We start from the raw sequence: 12,384 nt of genomic DNA on the forward strand, positions 1-12,384 counted from the left end.
ATCGTAAGTAAATTTGTTTCTACACATTCGAGCAATTATTCAGTCAAAAGTCATTTCTACATTGACTGAATAATGTTTTCTCTTTTTCATCAGTTTGTATAATTCCACATTATAACCAATGCTCAGAAGCACACCACATGCTATAAGATACAGTTACTTTAGTAAATGATGCTTAGAATAAAGAGTTACTAGATGCATATAATTCGAATTAACTTGAAAAGTGGAAAAACAAATGCTAAGAAATTAGCTCGCGTGCAAAAGCGATTAAAATGAATCTTAGGATAATTAATTGTCTACAGGATCCGCCACGAAAGTTACGCCAAATAGTTTGAATAACTTATAGTCATAAATCTGGGCCAAGATCATATACTCTGATCGAATTTTGAATTGAAAAGGTGAAAATTAACACGGCACGGCTTGTTCAACTACACGTACTCTTTAACTATTTGAAAAAAAGAGAAATAACAGGAAACAAATGACACTTGATGTTTCAAGTTTGAGGATGTAAAAGCTGTTGTCTAAGGCTTCGATTTTAAAATAATATTTCCATCTGTTGATAATTATGCATTGAATTCAACATTGTTAACGCAAAGAGTGAAATGGTCATAATTTCAACAAATTTTGATCACTTCTTTAATCTTTCCATTAATTTTCGTTAAATGAAGCTACAGCGACAGTAAGTTGTATGAAAAACTGTAGTTTATTATCAACTGATATTAACTGTTAAAAATTGTTCGTTCTGTAAATGACTGTTTATGCCCACCTGGCAAGCACTTGAAATATTTGAACAAAGAGCATTACTTTTCACTTTTTAGTTTAGTTTTCTACTCTTAACTTTGAAGATAAATCTTTATTTTTTTCAACTTGCTCCAAATTTTCCCAACTCAAGATATTAGTGCTGTGTTAATCCCTGTGCAAGCCCTTTTACTTATGGCAGAAAGTTACGCAGCGGTGTTGGAAGAGATATCACGATGGTTTAAATACGATGTTTGCCATTGATGATTAACTATAACAATGTTTTATGTTTATTCTACTCAAGCCATCATTACAAAGTCAATTACGGCTTAAGTATAAGGGTGCAGTGGCGGTGGAAGCCGGGGCGGAGTTGATGAATGTTTTTGACTACTTAAGGGTGGAGTTAAAATGCCACTTCTATTAAGGCTACTGTTGGAATCGAATTCTGCTTGCGGGTTGACAGAGTCTGCAAGAGGTAGTTCGGTTGTCAACCGTTGCAGGGCTCGATCCAACATATTTAAATCTACTACGTGAGTTTGTATGCGATGGGATTCGTCCATAACTATATTAGGCACTGCTGCTCTTAGTCCAGACCCGGAATGGGATTCTATGGGCGGTATGGCGGACCTCAACAGAAGTTGTGGAACTTCTTCGGCAACGGTGTTGGCGAATGCGTCTAACCATCTTGCACACGGTGATAATTGTTCCCATGTTAAGCCCGATACTCTCAAGGCACACTCTCTTCCTTGTACGTGATAAATAGCTGCGGCAGCTATATGACTGTACGGAAATTTAAGGCAGCTTTCATCCAACGTTGCCAAGTCAAGGAGTTGGGCAGCCTGAGAATATTTAAGCCCACCATATTGGGGGTAAACAAATGCATTCGGACGGGATGTATCACCGCATTCCACTTGCATGTAAATGTTGAGCCAACCAGGCGCTGTGATTGAAGAAAGATTCCACCCGAGTCCCTTCAGAACTATCAGTTCTTTTCCAAGTATTTCTGACTCTGTACAGGCGCCATCCGTGACGTATGCAAATTCCGCTATCTTAGGAGGGTAGATCTCCTCAACCTGTACGTGAGAATGAATAATTGTGTTAGTCGCTTGTGCCGAGAAGAAATTTTCAATGCAAATTATTTGATGCGGTATGGTTCAATTTTTTAAAATGTTTAACAAGATAAAAAATTTAATGATTTTTGCTGTGTCTCTCAGTAATCTTAAAAGTGGCTTACTTCGTGAAAATTGTTGTTTGATTTTTGTTTGATGGAATAATTGTATTCAAATTATCTTGGGTATTTTTAACTGTATCAACTATAGTTCAGATTTTTGTTCGAACAGCAAAATAAATTTTATCTGAAAAAGACTTCATTTTCGAAAGTACCAATAGCCTTAGAAGTCTGCTTCAATAATGTGTTGATAAATAATCAACAAACAATATAGTAAAAATTGAATTAATTCAATTTGGTAAAGTATGGATAGGTTATTTTATATGTTTAGTGTGAAAACGTTTATGATTTCAGCATAAAAGTGGTTTAAGAATTTTGTTTCAGAAGTCAATAATAATGGTTTTAGAGAAATTGAATTTTTTTTTTCTAATGCTAATTCTAGCATACCTGTACAATATTATGTCATAAAATTATGCGAGATGGAACGCAATGCATAGTTTTGCATATGTCTTGATTAGAAAGATGATAACCAATTACTGTGGCTCAAAAAAATTTCTATCTAAAGCCATATGTTGAAGGATTAAATTTCAGACAAGAAACAATAAATTTGAGGCCTGGATGTGATGGAAAAAATTAAATCCTATTTCAAAATTGCTTTTACACGTGCTTGATTGATGAATTCTTTTTTACATATGGTAAATGTTTACTTATCGAAATGTTTTGAATTAAAATGATTTATTGAAGGTGGAGATTTAAATATCGAATTTAGAGAAATATTTGCCAAGCCGATTGTTCCCATATAAATTTCATGAAAAATAATAAAGCATACGAGTTACCAATTTGTAGGTTAACCCAGTAATATTTATTACAAATAATTCAAGCAACTACAAAAATACTGGAAACAAAATACTGCAGTCCAAAACTTAATTGTGAATTCATAAAAGTAAGGCATAACTTACAGGCCAAAAATTATTAATGAGCAATGAGACTTTAAAGATCTAGAACGTGACCGCAATACTAGAAACTCACCTTAGAAGCAATGAACAAGCAAGTAATGCCGATAAGTTGAAGCTGGTTTTTGGGGACATTTTGATGAGACGACAGATACCTATCAACGAAATCCATTGCTAAGTAATATGTCTCCCTGTGTAACTTATAAACTTCGCAGACCTCGATAAGCCAGTCTAACAGAATAGCTCTCATTCGAGGTTGCAGAGTGGGATGCCTCTGAAACATCTGAGGATCCCTTTGAGTCAAAGACTTCTGATCCCCTAGGCACATCAGCGACCATACTTGTGACCCGTCCGCCCAAGGAAAGGAAGGAAGTGGACTGGGCCTGTTGGGCCCACCGTTGGACGCAGATGGTGTCAGGAAACAAGTTGCATTCCTGAGTTCGGACCAGCTAATTGGGTCCTGCTGCTCTGTTAAAGGTGAGGTTTGTTGCTGTTGTTGCTGTTGCTGCTGCTGCTGCTGCTGTGGAGTACGAAGACCATCTGCAGTTGAAGTCGAGTGGCAAGTTTCATTGGATGGTGTATGAGCAGAAGATATCGAGGGGACCTTCTTAGGTGGGTAAATATTTTCTGCATCCTCAGAGATCTCTGTGTTTCGACGTTTACGTTTCAGAGTTTGTGGCTTGCTTGTTGGCAGATAAATCTGTGATGGCTGCTTTTCCTGCAAGCTGAACGTGAGAAATATTTCGTTTTAGATCGTTTGTTATTGGCCAAAAATTTGTTCAACATTTCTACATTAAGATATTACGAGATCCATTCCCTGTTCAATCACATTTTAAACTGTGTAATTCTTTCTACACTTTCCTTGAAAAAGCACAAGTAGAGATAATCTTAATGTTGTTGTCCAATATTCGAGGCTTTGGTAATCAGGTGTTGAAAATTTAATCAAGTTGACTTGACGATATTCAAGCAATGTCACTAATAGAAAAATTAATAATATTTCATAAAAAACCTGGTGTTTCAATCATTATATCGAATACTCTGTGATGCTGATTATAAATTTATATACAATTGCAAAGGGTGACGTTCTAAAACCCAACAAATTGGCGAATGCTGATCCAACAAGGCGGAGCTTTCTCGATTGAATTTTGGACTATGTTTACTTATCAGAATCAAATTTTTAGTGTTTGATCTGTGCATCAACACACACTGGTACAAATACGCCTCATATTTGCTTAAATTCTAATTAAAGTTGAACAGTTATTGTAAAAAAATGTGTCAGTGACGAGAGACGTCAAAGGTTCGGTTCCACGACTCTGAAGGTATCGAAAAATTGTCAGAAATTTATGAAAAGAAGATATTTCTTGGAGAATGACTTTGGTAATCGATCAAATTGATTTTCAGTTTTATTGCAGTGAGTTAAGTGAGTTTTTCACCCTAAAAACCTGAGCCACTTAATGGCAGCCATTTGCAAGTAACTGGAACACCTCCAATAGGAAGATTTTTCGTGACCTCCACGTTGTTGGAAGAGTAGAAACTTCTTCGGAAATACATTGTTCAGACTCAGAGATGAATTTAATAAGGTTTAATCGTTATAATAATAAGAGAATCAAATAAATAGAACCTTACTTTCGGAAAGTCGAGCCTCTTACCGGAATAAAATATTTATATATAAAATTGATAAAAATTTTATGCAAATTTCTATGGATTATTAAACTACGATCCAAATGGGATCTGAGTTAAATTAATTGGTGATATAAAATATTTTTCGAGGTGTAAATGTGGCGTTCGTCGACCTACCTCGTTTGTGGCATCTTGTTCGTCGTTTGGTGGCGTATTTTATCTGACGACGAAGATCCAGGTGCGTATTGATTTTTTTAACGGATCGAGCGGATCTTGGGGAATATTCGGAGACCGGATAATTAAAAATCACTATGGAATATCCAGAGTAAAATAGAAAATTACAGGAGGTCCGTGCATGCAGAGTTCACTTTACACACTCGCCATAATGCACAGTCTCTACGTTGACTCTGGCAAATTGATGTCGAAATATTATTTACCAGGGCTTGGAATGGTTCGCAATATTATTAAAAGTTTGCATAATTGGTTAGGGCCGCTATGTACTGGCTGGAATATTTATTTCTAATGAAATATCGAGGAGGTTTTCTTCTCAAAGCGCGGGAGAGTAGCGCGCGAAAAGGTGGCCAACCCCTAGTCGGCGGCTCGGTACTGTCACGCCCTCTGTACACACAACATAACCTCAAAAAAAAGCTAAAAATTTTCACCTCACTTAGAATAAGACATCAAAATCAGTAACGTCAATATCCTATCTTATAAAAACGGCGCGTTCGTGTTAAATCGCGATTATAATCCAACCTAATCGAACCGATGGTGGTCACATTCATCACTCACAACGTACACAATATTCTCGACTATTTTGTCACTGAGTACATACACAGTTCACTCTAACGCACCACCGCTAACCCGTGAACCTTTATCTTACGATTGAAAATTAACACGATTGCAGTTTTCACCGAAATGCAAGTATTACACCATCGCGCGTTTGCGGGAGAATGACCGGTTGTGTGACGCGCTTGCCGGGAGTGCATCGTTCGGAACAACCCGGATTGGTCGAACTCTGGCAGACAGCTGGCGCTCAGCTGATTTCTCCGCGCACACACAGCCGACTTCTCACTACGCATAAGCGAACACATAGATGCAGGCGCGGGAAATATCGCGCGTAAACTCAGCCTGCAATACCTTCGGCCCGCCAACGAGATGTCAAAGGATATCTTGCCACGTACCCCAATTCTTTAGGTGGGGTCTTTACCGGCGTTACTGACCACACTCACTATCATTAATTACTATTTACAATCCCGTCGTTTATCAACAGAGTTAATCATTCAACTACATTCGTTAAACGATAATACTCGTATGCAATCTATGCACGTACAATTGCGCGCGAAATTTTTCTCCCCATAGATTACCATCAACTTCATCCATCAAATGAGGTTTGTTTTACCGCTATGTATTTCTTTCCGGAATGCAATTATCGCCAATTAGGGACACGATACTTGTTACATCATAACAGCATTAACAGCTGCGTAAGCGATTTATTTTGCATTCTTCGATTGTCGGTTTGCAGTCATTTATAGTACGATAGAATATATTCAACTAAATTGAATTGTCATCAATTGACGGCAAATTTTTAGAGTTCTCGAACAAATTCCAACATATCACGCTACAAATTTATTTACTTAAATTTTTTATCATGCTATAAATATACATGTATTGGTTGCTACAGTATTCGCTGTCTACGGAATATAATTAGTAGAACTGTTGGTCTTCAGACGGAGCACGAATTTGGGGGTATCCTGCGACCATTATTCATCCTCTCACGGAAGGCCCTTGACATTAGAGTGCCCGTGACATTGGCTTGAAATTTGGACCGAGCGTGAATTTTGAAGGCCTACGTCTGCCGGCATATCTCCGTAAACAGATGGCCTGTGAATCTGCTCTAGTATCTTAGTAACTGCAGTCGAAATAGATGAAAAAAAATAACCGAGAGCAAAAATTAAGCGATGTAGAAAGAAGTTATTGAACAACGAGGCTGACCTAAAAGTGTTTTAATTTTGAATTTCAATAAAGTCGTAACAAAAATCAGCGGTACATTCATTTCTTCGTGACCCCAAGACCACGTGTAAACTTGGCCGATAGTTGTGCTGTTATCCACTGGGAAAATAGTGGCGCTGCGTCGCATCACGAAGCTCGAACAAATATGACAATATGACGAGCTGCAGGATTAAACGTGTACGGAGATAGACCGGCTGGAGGGGGGGGAGACAGGAGCGAACAAACGATTGTCCATCTGCAATGTGAAAGTCAATGGGTATAGTTGCTTACCCACTCGTTCATGTCACCCACCGTCTTGGTAGTATGGTCCTGCTATAAATGGCCTCCTGTTATTGCATGTAAACTGGAAGAAGAACGGTGGGTATAAGGATCAAAGGAGATTTGCTGCTCATTGTTGAGGAGAAAGAGAACCACTGGCTTTCTGGAAATCATCAGTGGCTAGTGGGGTCCGGGGGCCATTATACGCGTTATATATGTCCCGCAATTTGATCCCACATCGCTCGTTCCCAACGGAGAACTAATTTTCGCGAATTCCCACTCACGAGATTCGAAGTCTGCTCAAGAGCCCATAGTTCGAGGAGTTACTTTCGCGACAGCGTCTACACCCGGTAAAGTGGAAGTGTTAGTATCGTATCGAATTGTCCGTTATAATAATCGTACTTTGCATCGGCTCAATCGGGATTTGTGAAACCAAAGTGCTTATAGAAAAATTACCCTTTGGACCTCCCTTCTAAACCGCTATTAGTCAAAGATAACTGCACTAATGAGGATACTTCGTTTATTCTTCCACTATACCTCTACGTGCGGTTCGTAGTTTATTGACCCCCCCCCCCTCCCTCTTTCACCTCCGTTGTTCGATTTTCAAAGAATTTTATTGCTTACGATACATTAGGGCACCGCGTGCTTCCTGGATACTATTAATTCTGCCATTTGCACGGCATTTAACCCTCACCCTAATCCTCCGATAAGCGGCATTGAAAAGTGTACTTAACGAGCCTGTGTCTAGACAGTATCATAAGCACGTACAATATGTGCGGAATCTGATGAATCACGAAATGCACTGCGAGTTGAGATATGATATTTTGAACTGATACATGAAGATACATTTCTATTTGATTCTTATCAATCTAGTAATGAAGCTAAAGCTAGCAGTCAGAGTTAGCAGCCAAAAGTGTTAAACTTTTTGGAAACTGAAAAATGCAGATCAGTTTTATCCTTACAATTCTATAACAGTATTGAGGGTTCAAGGTTTTGATGAATAATAGAACGTTTGACTGCTAATTCTGGCTGCATACTACATACCAGATTTAACCTCAAGTTGGATTATTCTTATTTTCAGTAATAAAGCAACTAATTTGAAATTATTTTTGTCGATCAAAGTGAAAAATGAAATCTTAGGATAATATCGAAATTAATAATAAAGGAAAAAAATTAGTGAAATCTCCCCAATTTGTTTTTTTTTCCAACATATAGCTTCGAAAAATTTATAAACCTCAAATGAGTACTTTGACTTCCACATAAATTCTTACTCATAAGTATTTCATTTTCAAGCCTGTCCAGCACTACACCTGAAATACTAATCACTTACCTTGTGAGCTATAACAGTCATTGAAATCGATAAGATACCTGAAATAAAATTCGCATATCATTTCCAACTTCTTATTACTTTCATTTTGTTTTATCGAGTAATCTTATGATTATAAATATTTATTACAGGGTAAATGATTAGGATCTGTTGAGAGGGTAATACAACGTGTGATGCCAGCCAAAACAAAATCTCGTGTTCCAGAAAATATGGGGGTCAGTAGTGGTTTAGTTGACGCTAGAGCTAAGCAAGTTTTACGAGAAGCAGTTGACGCTGTGGTGAATAGCTTTGCTAAGCACACGCAGGGTTACGGACGAGGTAATAATCTTTATTTACAAATCATCATCGACTATTCTAGTTATCTTACATGTCTAAAATTTTTTCCATTTTCCATACTATTATGCAGTACTTTCTTTAACAGAAAGCATTGTGTAATTCTGGTTTTATTTTTGATAACAGTGAACGTTGTGGAGGCTTTGCAAGAATTTTGGCAAATGAAACAGAGCAGAGGAACAGAGTTACGGAATGGAGCGCTAGTGATTTATGAATCTATTCCTGGAGCCAATCCACCTTATGTTTGTTACGTCACTCTACCAGGTGGCTCCTGTTTTGGCAGTTTCCAAAATTGTCCCACTAAGGCTGAAGCACGTCGTTCTGCAGCCAAAATTGCACTAATGAATTCAGTTTTCAATGAACATCCTTCCAGACGTATTACAGACGATTTTATAGAAAAAGCTGTGGCAGAAGCTAGAGCTAGTTTTGGAAAACCGTCATCCACCCCAAATGGAGTTGGCAGTCAGACGCAGGTATTTTTTTAATCAAATTGTCACTAAAAATACTATTTTAAAACGTTTGCGTTCGTTTAATCACCTGCAAACTTTTGGATTATTCATGAAGTACATGTGGATGTATTTACTTGGTGTTATCTTCAAAAGTCAGTGGTAGTCCAATTTCGGGTATCTAGTTCCACTGGATCAGTACCTTTATGTTTCCTACTTAAATGACAGAGAAAAAAAAGATCAAGTTGACCCCACTTTCCAGTGCGTGAATGATGTATTTACAGGATTGTGGGGAAAACAGTCAAGGTGTGCCAAATGATAAATTGTATCACCTTATTTTTGAACACGCAACAGGATTGCAAAGAGTTGAGGATATTTTAAATAAAAATAGATGTATAAATATTTCCAGGGAAGTGGAGATGAAAAGGAAGACCCCAACACAGGGATCGGAGCATTTAGATTCATGCTGGAATGTAACCGTGGCCGAACAATGTTAGAATTCCAAGAACTGATGACTGTCTTTCAGCTTTTGCACTGGAATGGATCATTAAAAGCTATGCGCGAAAGACAGTGCAGCAGGCAAGAGGTAGTCGCACACTACAGCCACCGAGCGCTTGACGATGACATGCGAAGCCAGATGGCTCTCGATTGGGTTGCCAGAGAGCATGAGAGCGGAGGAGGGATTGTTGCTATGGAGTTAACTGTGGCTGAACAAGAATTAGACACGGCTCGGTTAGCTGGACGAGAGTTAAGATTCCCTAAAGAGAAAAAGGACATTCTTATGCTAGCGCATGCTCAGGTCTGTCCTCAGTAAATTTTTGACTATCGTAGCAAAGAAACAAGCTACTGGATCAAACGCCGCGTGTCAATCTGCTTCATTTATTCATCGATTAGGAAACATTTTATACTAGTTGACCATCGTATCTATGGTTCCTTAATCCTGTAGGTCAACAACCAATAAGATTAAATTGAATATTTGATTCATTGACGATCGGCAAAACACTTGCCTTTGTTTTGCTTTTGTTATTTCATACATTCGTATGATAGGCATAGAGTTACTACCAGTAGCTCAATTTCTTTGATGTTATTGCTCGTTGTGATTTCGCTTGCCTTCCATTTAATATATTTAAGGCTTGCTGAGAGTGCTGCTTTTTCAGATACCTTTTTTTGAAATCGGTAAATTACATTATTTTACATCAAAAATTGTATCTAATAGTATGGCAAAATGTGTGGTTTGTGTTTGATGTAGAAATTCGATTAGAATAATTTGTTTCATTTTTTGATCATTCAATCCTGACAGGCAAATAGTCAATTACATATTGTCTGTTCTGTCTAAGACCATGCAATAATAATTATATTATCAAGTATAATCACATATTCGTGAATAATTGTTAAGAAGCTATATTGAATCAAAATACGCTGATATTTGGCAGTGCTTCCAAAAAATGCTTCCAATTATCGAAAAAAATCAGACACCACGCTGCCAGTGATGCAATCATTTAATCTAAAATTTAATATTATATGAAGTTTATTTATGTATATATATTTGCCATTAATTTTTATATATGTTGAGCATTGTTTCACTACTAAACATTACGTGATAATATTTTATACTTTTACGCAAAATCGTTTAACGTTAGGCAATAAATTTTATGTGATCACAAGGCGCTTAGCGTCTGTGTTCAGAGTATGTTCATATTTTTCGTAGGAATAATGATAATCAAATGAGAAAATAGGAAATATTTTCAATCAGGGTATTTCGAAAAACCTACATGCAATGGGTGAATCAATGAAAATAAATAAATGAAAAAATCGAAGCACATCGTTGCCGTACTCTGCTTGGCTACAATAAACAGACACAGTTTTATAAGTATGTTTATTAAATATTATATTATTAATAAAATCATTTTATAATGAACTCTGCTGTTTACAACCAATCTGTACGGATTGAAATCAAGTTGTCGGGGCACTAGTAACAGATTTGTCTATCAATTGGGTCGAAGAATTGCTATCGTCCTTCTCTTGTAAGGGGTGTTCTAACACTTTGTCTATTATTCCAAATTCCTTCGCGTCGTTCGGTGCCATAAACTTGTCTCTTTCCATGCTGTTTTCTACGATTATTAATATTACCAATTGTAATTAAATTCCTTTCTACTTCTTATTGGTACTAATTCAAAATTCAACCATATTCGTTGTGAAAGATTTCAATACATTAATTTTTTTTCACAATATGCAACATCATAGGGATTGCAATGTAAAATTTCCAAGAAGTAGATAGATTTTCATGTCCAGGAAATGACACAGGGCTTACCTATTCGCAGCAGATCAAGTCCAGTATGTTTAACATAGAGTTTATTTATTTGCTTCTTGAGTTTAAGGATCTCTTCAGCTTGAATTTGAATGTCTGTTGCCTGGCCCTGGACACCTCCGGAAGGTTGGTGAATCATTATTCTAGCATTAGGCAACGAATGTCGCATCCCATGGGACCCGGCAGCCAAAAGTAAGCTGGCCATCGAACATGCTTGACCAACGCACCAGGTGGCTACAGGTGGCAGTACGTATTGCATTGTATCGTAAATTCCTAGGCCCGCTGTAACGCTTCCTCCGGGTGAATTTATGTACATATGAATTGGCTTTTTACTACTCTCAGATTGTAGGAACAATAATTGTGCCACAACAAGCGAGGAGACATCATCTGTTATCTATAAGGAATAAGCTCAACAATTAATCAAGTCTACCTGATTTTCTATAACTCGAAAACTCTATAATATAATTGTATGAGCCTTGAAAGTAAAAAAAATGTTATGCCATTGTCAATTCTCATAAAATTAAATTGAGCCAAACAATTTCTTAGAGCCTGACCATATTGCGTGACGTTGACAAAGACTTAAAGACTATTGAATTCGTACCGGTCCCATGAGACAGATAATCCGCTCCTTAAGAAGTCTGGAATAAATGTCGTAGGCTCGTTCACCACGTCCCGTTTGTTCAACGACAATGGGAACTAAATTTAAAGTTCTTTTGAAGACTGCGTGAGTTCCATTCTAGGATGAAGAAGTACACCAGATAAGAAAAGGGTAAGGTTAAAGTAGTATATTGAAATAATAGTTTGAATTACACAGTTGTAGGAGTTAGTCAAAGGGTACTTATCATTAATTTATTAATATCGTTACAGGTCCAGTAAATACATGAATACATACCGTCGCACATAGCAAGTTGAAAGCATTTCGTAACATCTTTAATTAATGTTTTTTCCGTCAATTAATTGAATACCTATCAACTAAATTCATTTACACATAAACACAGAAAGAATAGGAATTTATCATGAATTGACTAGTATGTGATTCAGCAGGAATTAAATCCCCACTTTTCTGACTGATCTTTGAAAAAGTATCGATGATATTCGTCAAACTACAAAATAATATCAAATGTCCGGTGGTTTTAACCGTTTCTTAACACAATCACAGCCGTTACAAGTAGCCAATTACATTCAAAGATTATTTGTTTGCCATCGGATATACAAAAATGTAGATT

At 37.2% G+C, this 12,384-nt stretch overlaps 3 protein-coding genes across 7 annotated transcripts; 1 reads left to right on the forward strand and 2 right to left on the reverse strand.

Moving 5' to 3' along the window:
- Positions 1-148: 148 nt before the first annotated feature.
- Positions 149-5,477, reverse strand: LOC124307887 (G1/S-specific cyclin-E). Its single transcript, XM_046770049.1, has 3 exons — positions 4,654-5,477; positions 2,933-3,581; positions 149-1,808 (listed from the first exon to the last, which is right to left on the reverse strand). Exons 1-3 carry the CDS (start codon positions 4,665-4,667, stop codon positions 1,065-1,067), a joined length of 1,407 nt encoding a protein of 468 aa, XP_046626005.1. The 5' UTR covers positions 4,668-5,477; the 3' UTR covers positions 149-1,064.
- Positions 3,335-10,670, forward strand: LOC124307895 (protein limb expression 1 homolog). Of its 5 annotated transcripts, none has more exons than XM_046770080.1 (4): positions 3,335-3,468; positions 8,203-8,389; positions 8,531-8,877; positions 9,242-10,670. In XM_046770080.1, exons 2-4 carry the CDS (start codon positions 8,245-8,247, stop codon positions 9,662-9,664), a joined length of 915 nt encoding a protein of 304 aa, XP_046626036.1. In that variant the 5' UTR covers positions 3,335-3,468; positions 8,203-8,244; the 3' UTR covers positions 9,665-10,670. The 5 variants fall into 5 exon arrangements, with proteins under 5 accessions (XP_046626036.1, XP_046626044.1, XP_046626018.1 ...); XM_046770088.1 differs by lacking the exon at positions 3,335-3,468 and adding an exon at positions 6,241-6,742; XM_046770062.1 differs by lacking the exon at positions 3,335-3,468 and adding an exon at positions 6,749-7,107.
- A 100-nt stretch (positions 10,671-10,770) lies between these two features.
- Positions 10,771-12,342, reverse strand: LOC124307919 (ATP-dependent Clp protease proteolytic subunit). The gene is made up of 4 exons (XM_046770108.1): positions 12,051-12,342; positions 11,760-11,894; positions 11,162-11,552; positions 10,771-10,961 (listed from the first exon to the last, which is right to left on the reverse strand). The coding sequence occupies exons 1-4, from the start codon at positions 12,084-12,086 to the stop codon at positions 10,804-10,806; spliced, it is 720 nt and encodes a 239-aa protein (XP_046626064.1). The 5' UTR covers positions 12,087-12,342; the 3' UTR covers positions 10,771-10,803.
- Positions 12,343-12,384: the final 42 nt, after the last annotated feature.

Source organism: Neodiprion virginianus, chromosome 1, assembly GCF_021901495.1.
Source record: "Neodiprion virginianus isolate iyNeoVirg1 chromosome 1, iyNeoVirg1.1, whole genome shotgun sequence".
Lineage (NCBI taxonomy): Eukaryota > Metazoa > Arthropoda > Insecta > Hymenoptera > Diprionidae > Neodiprion > Neodiprion virginianus.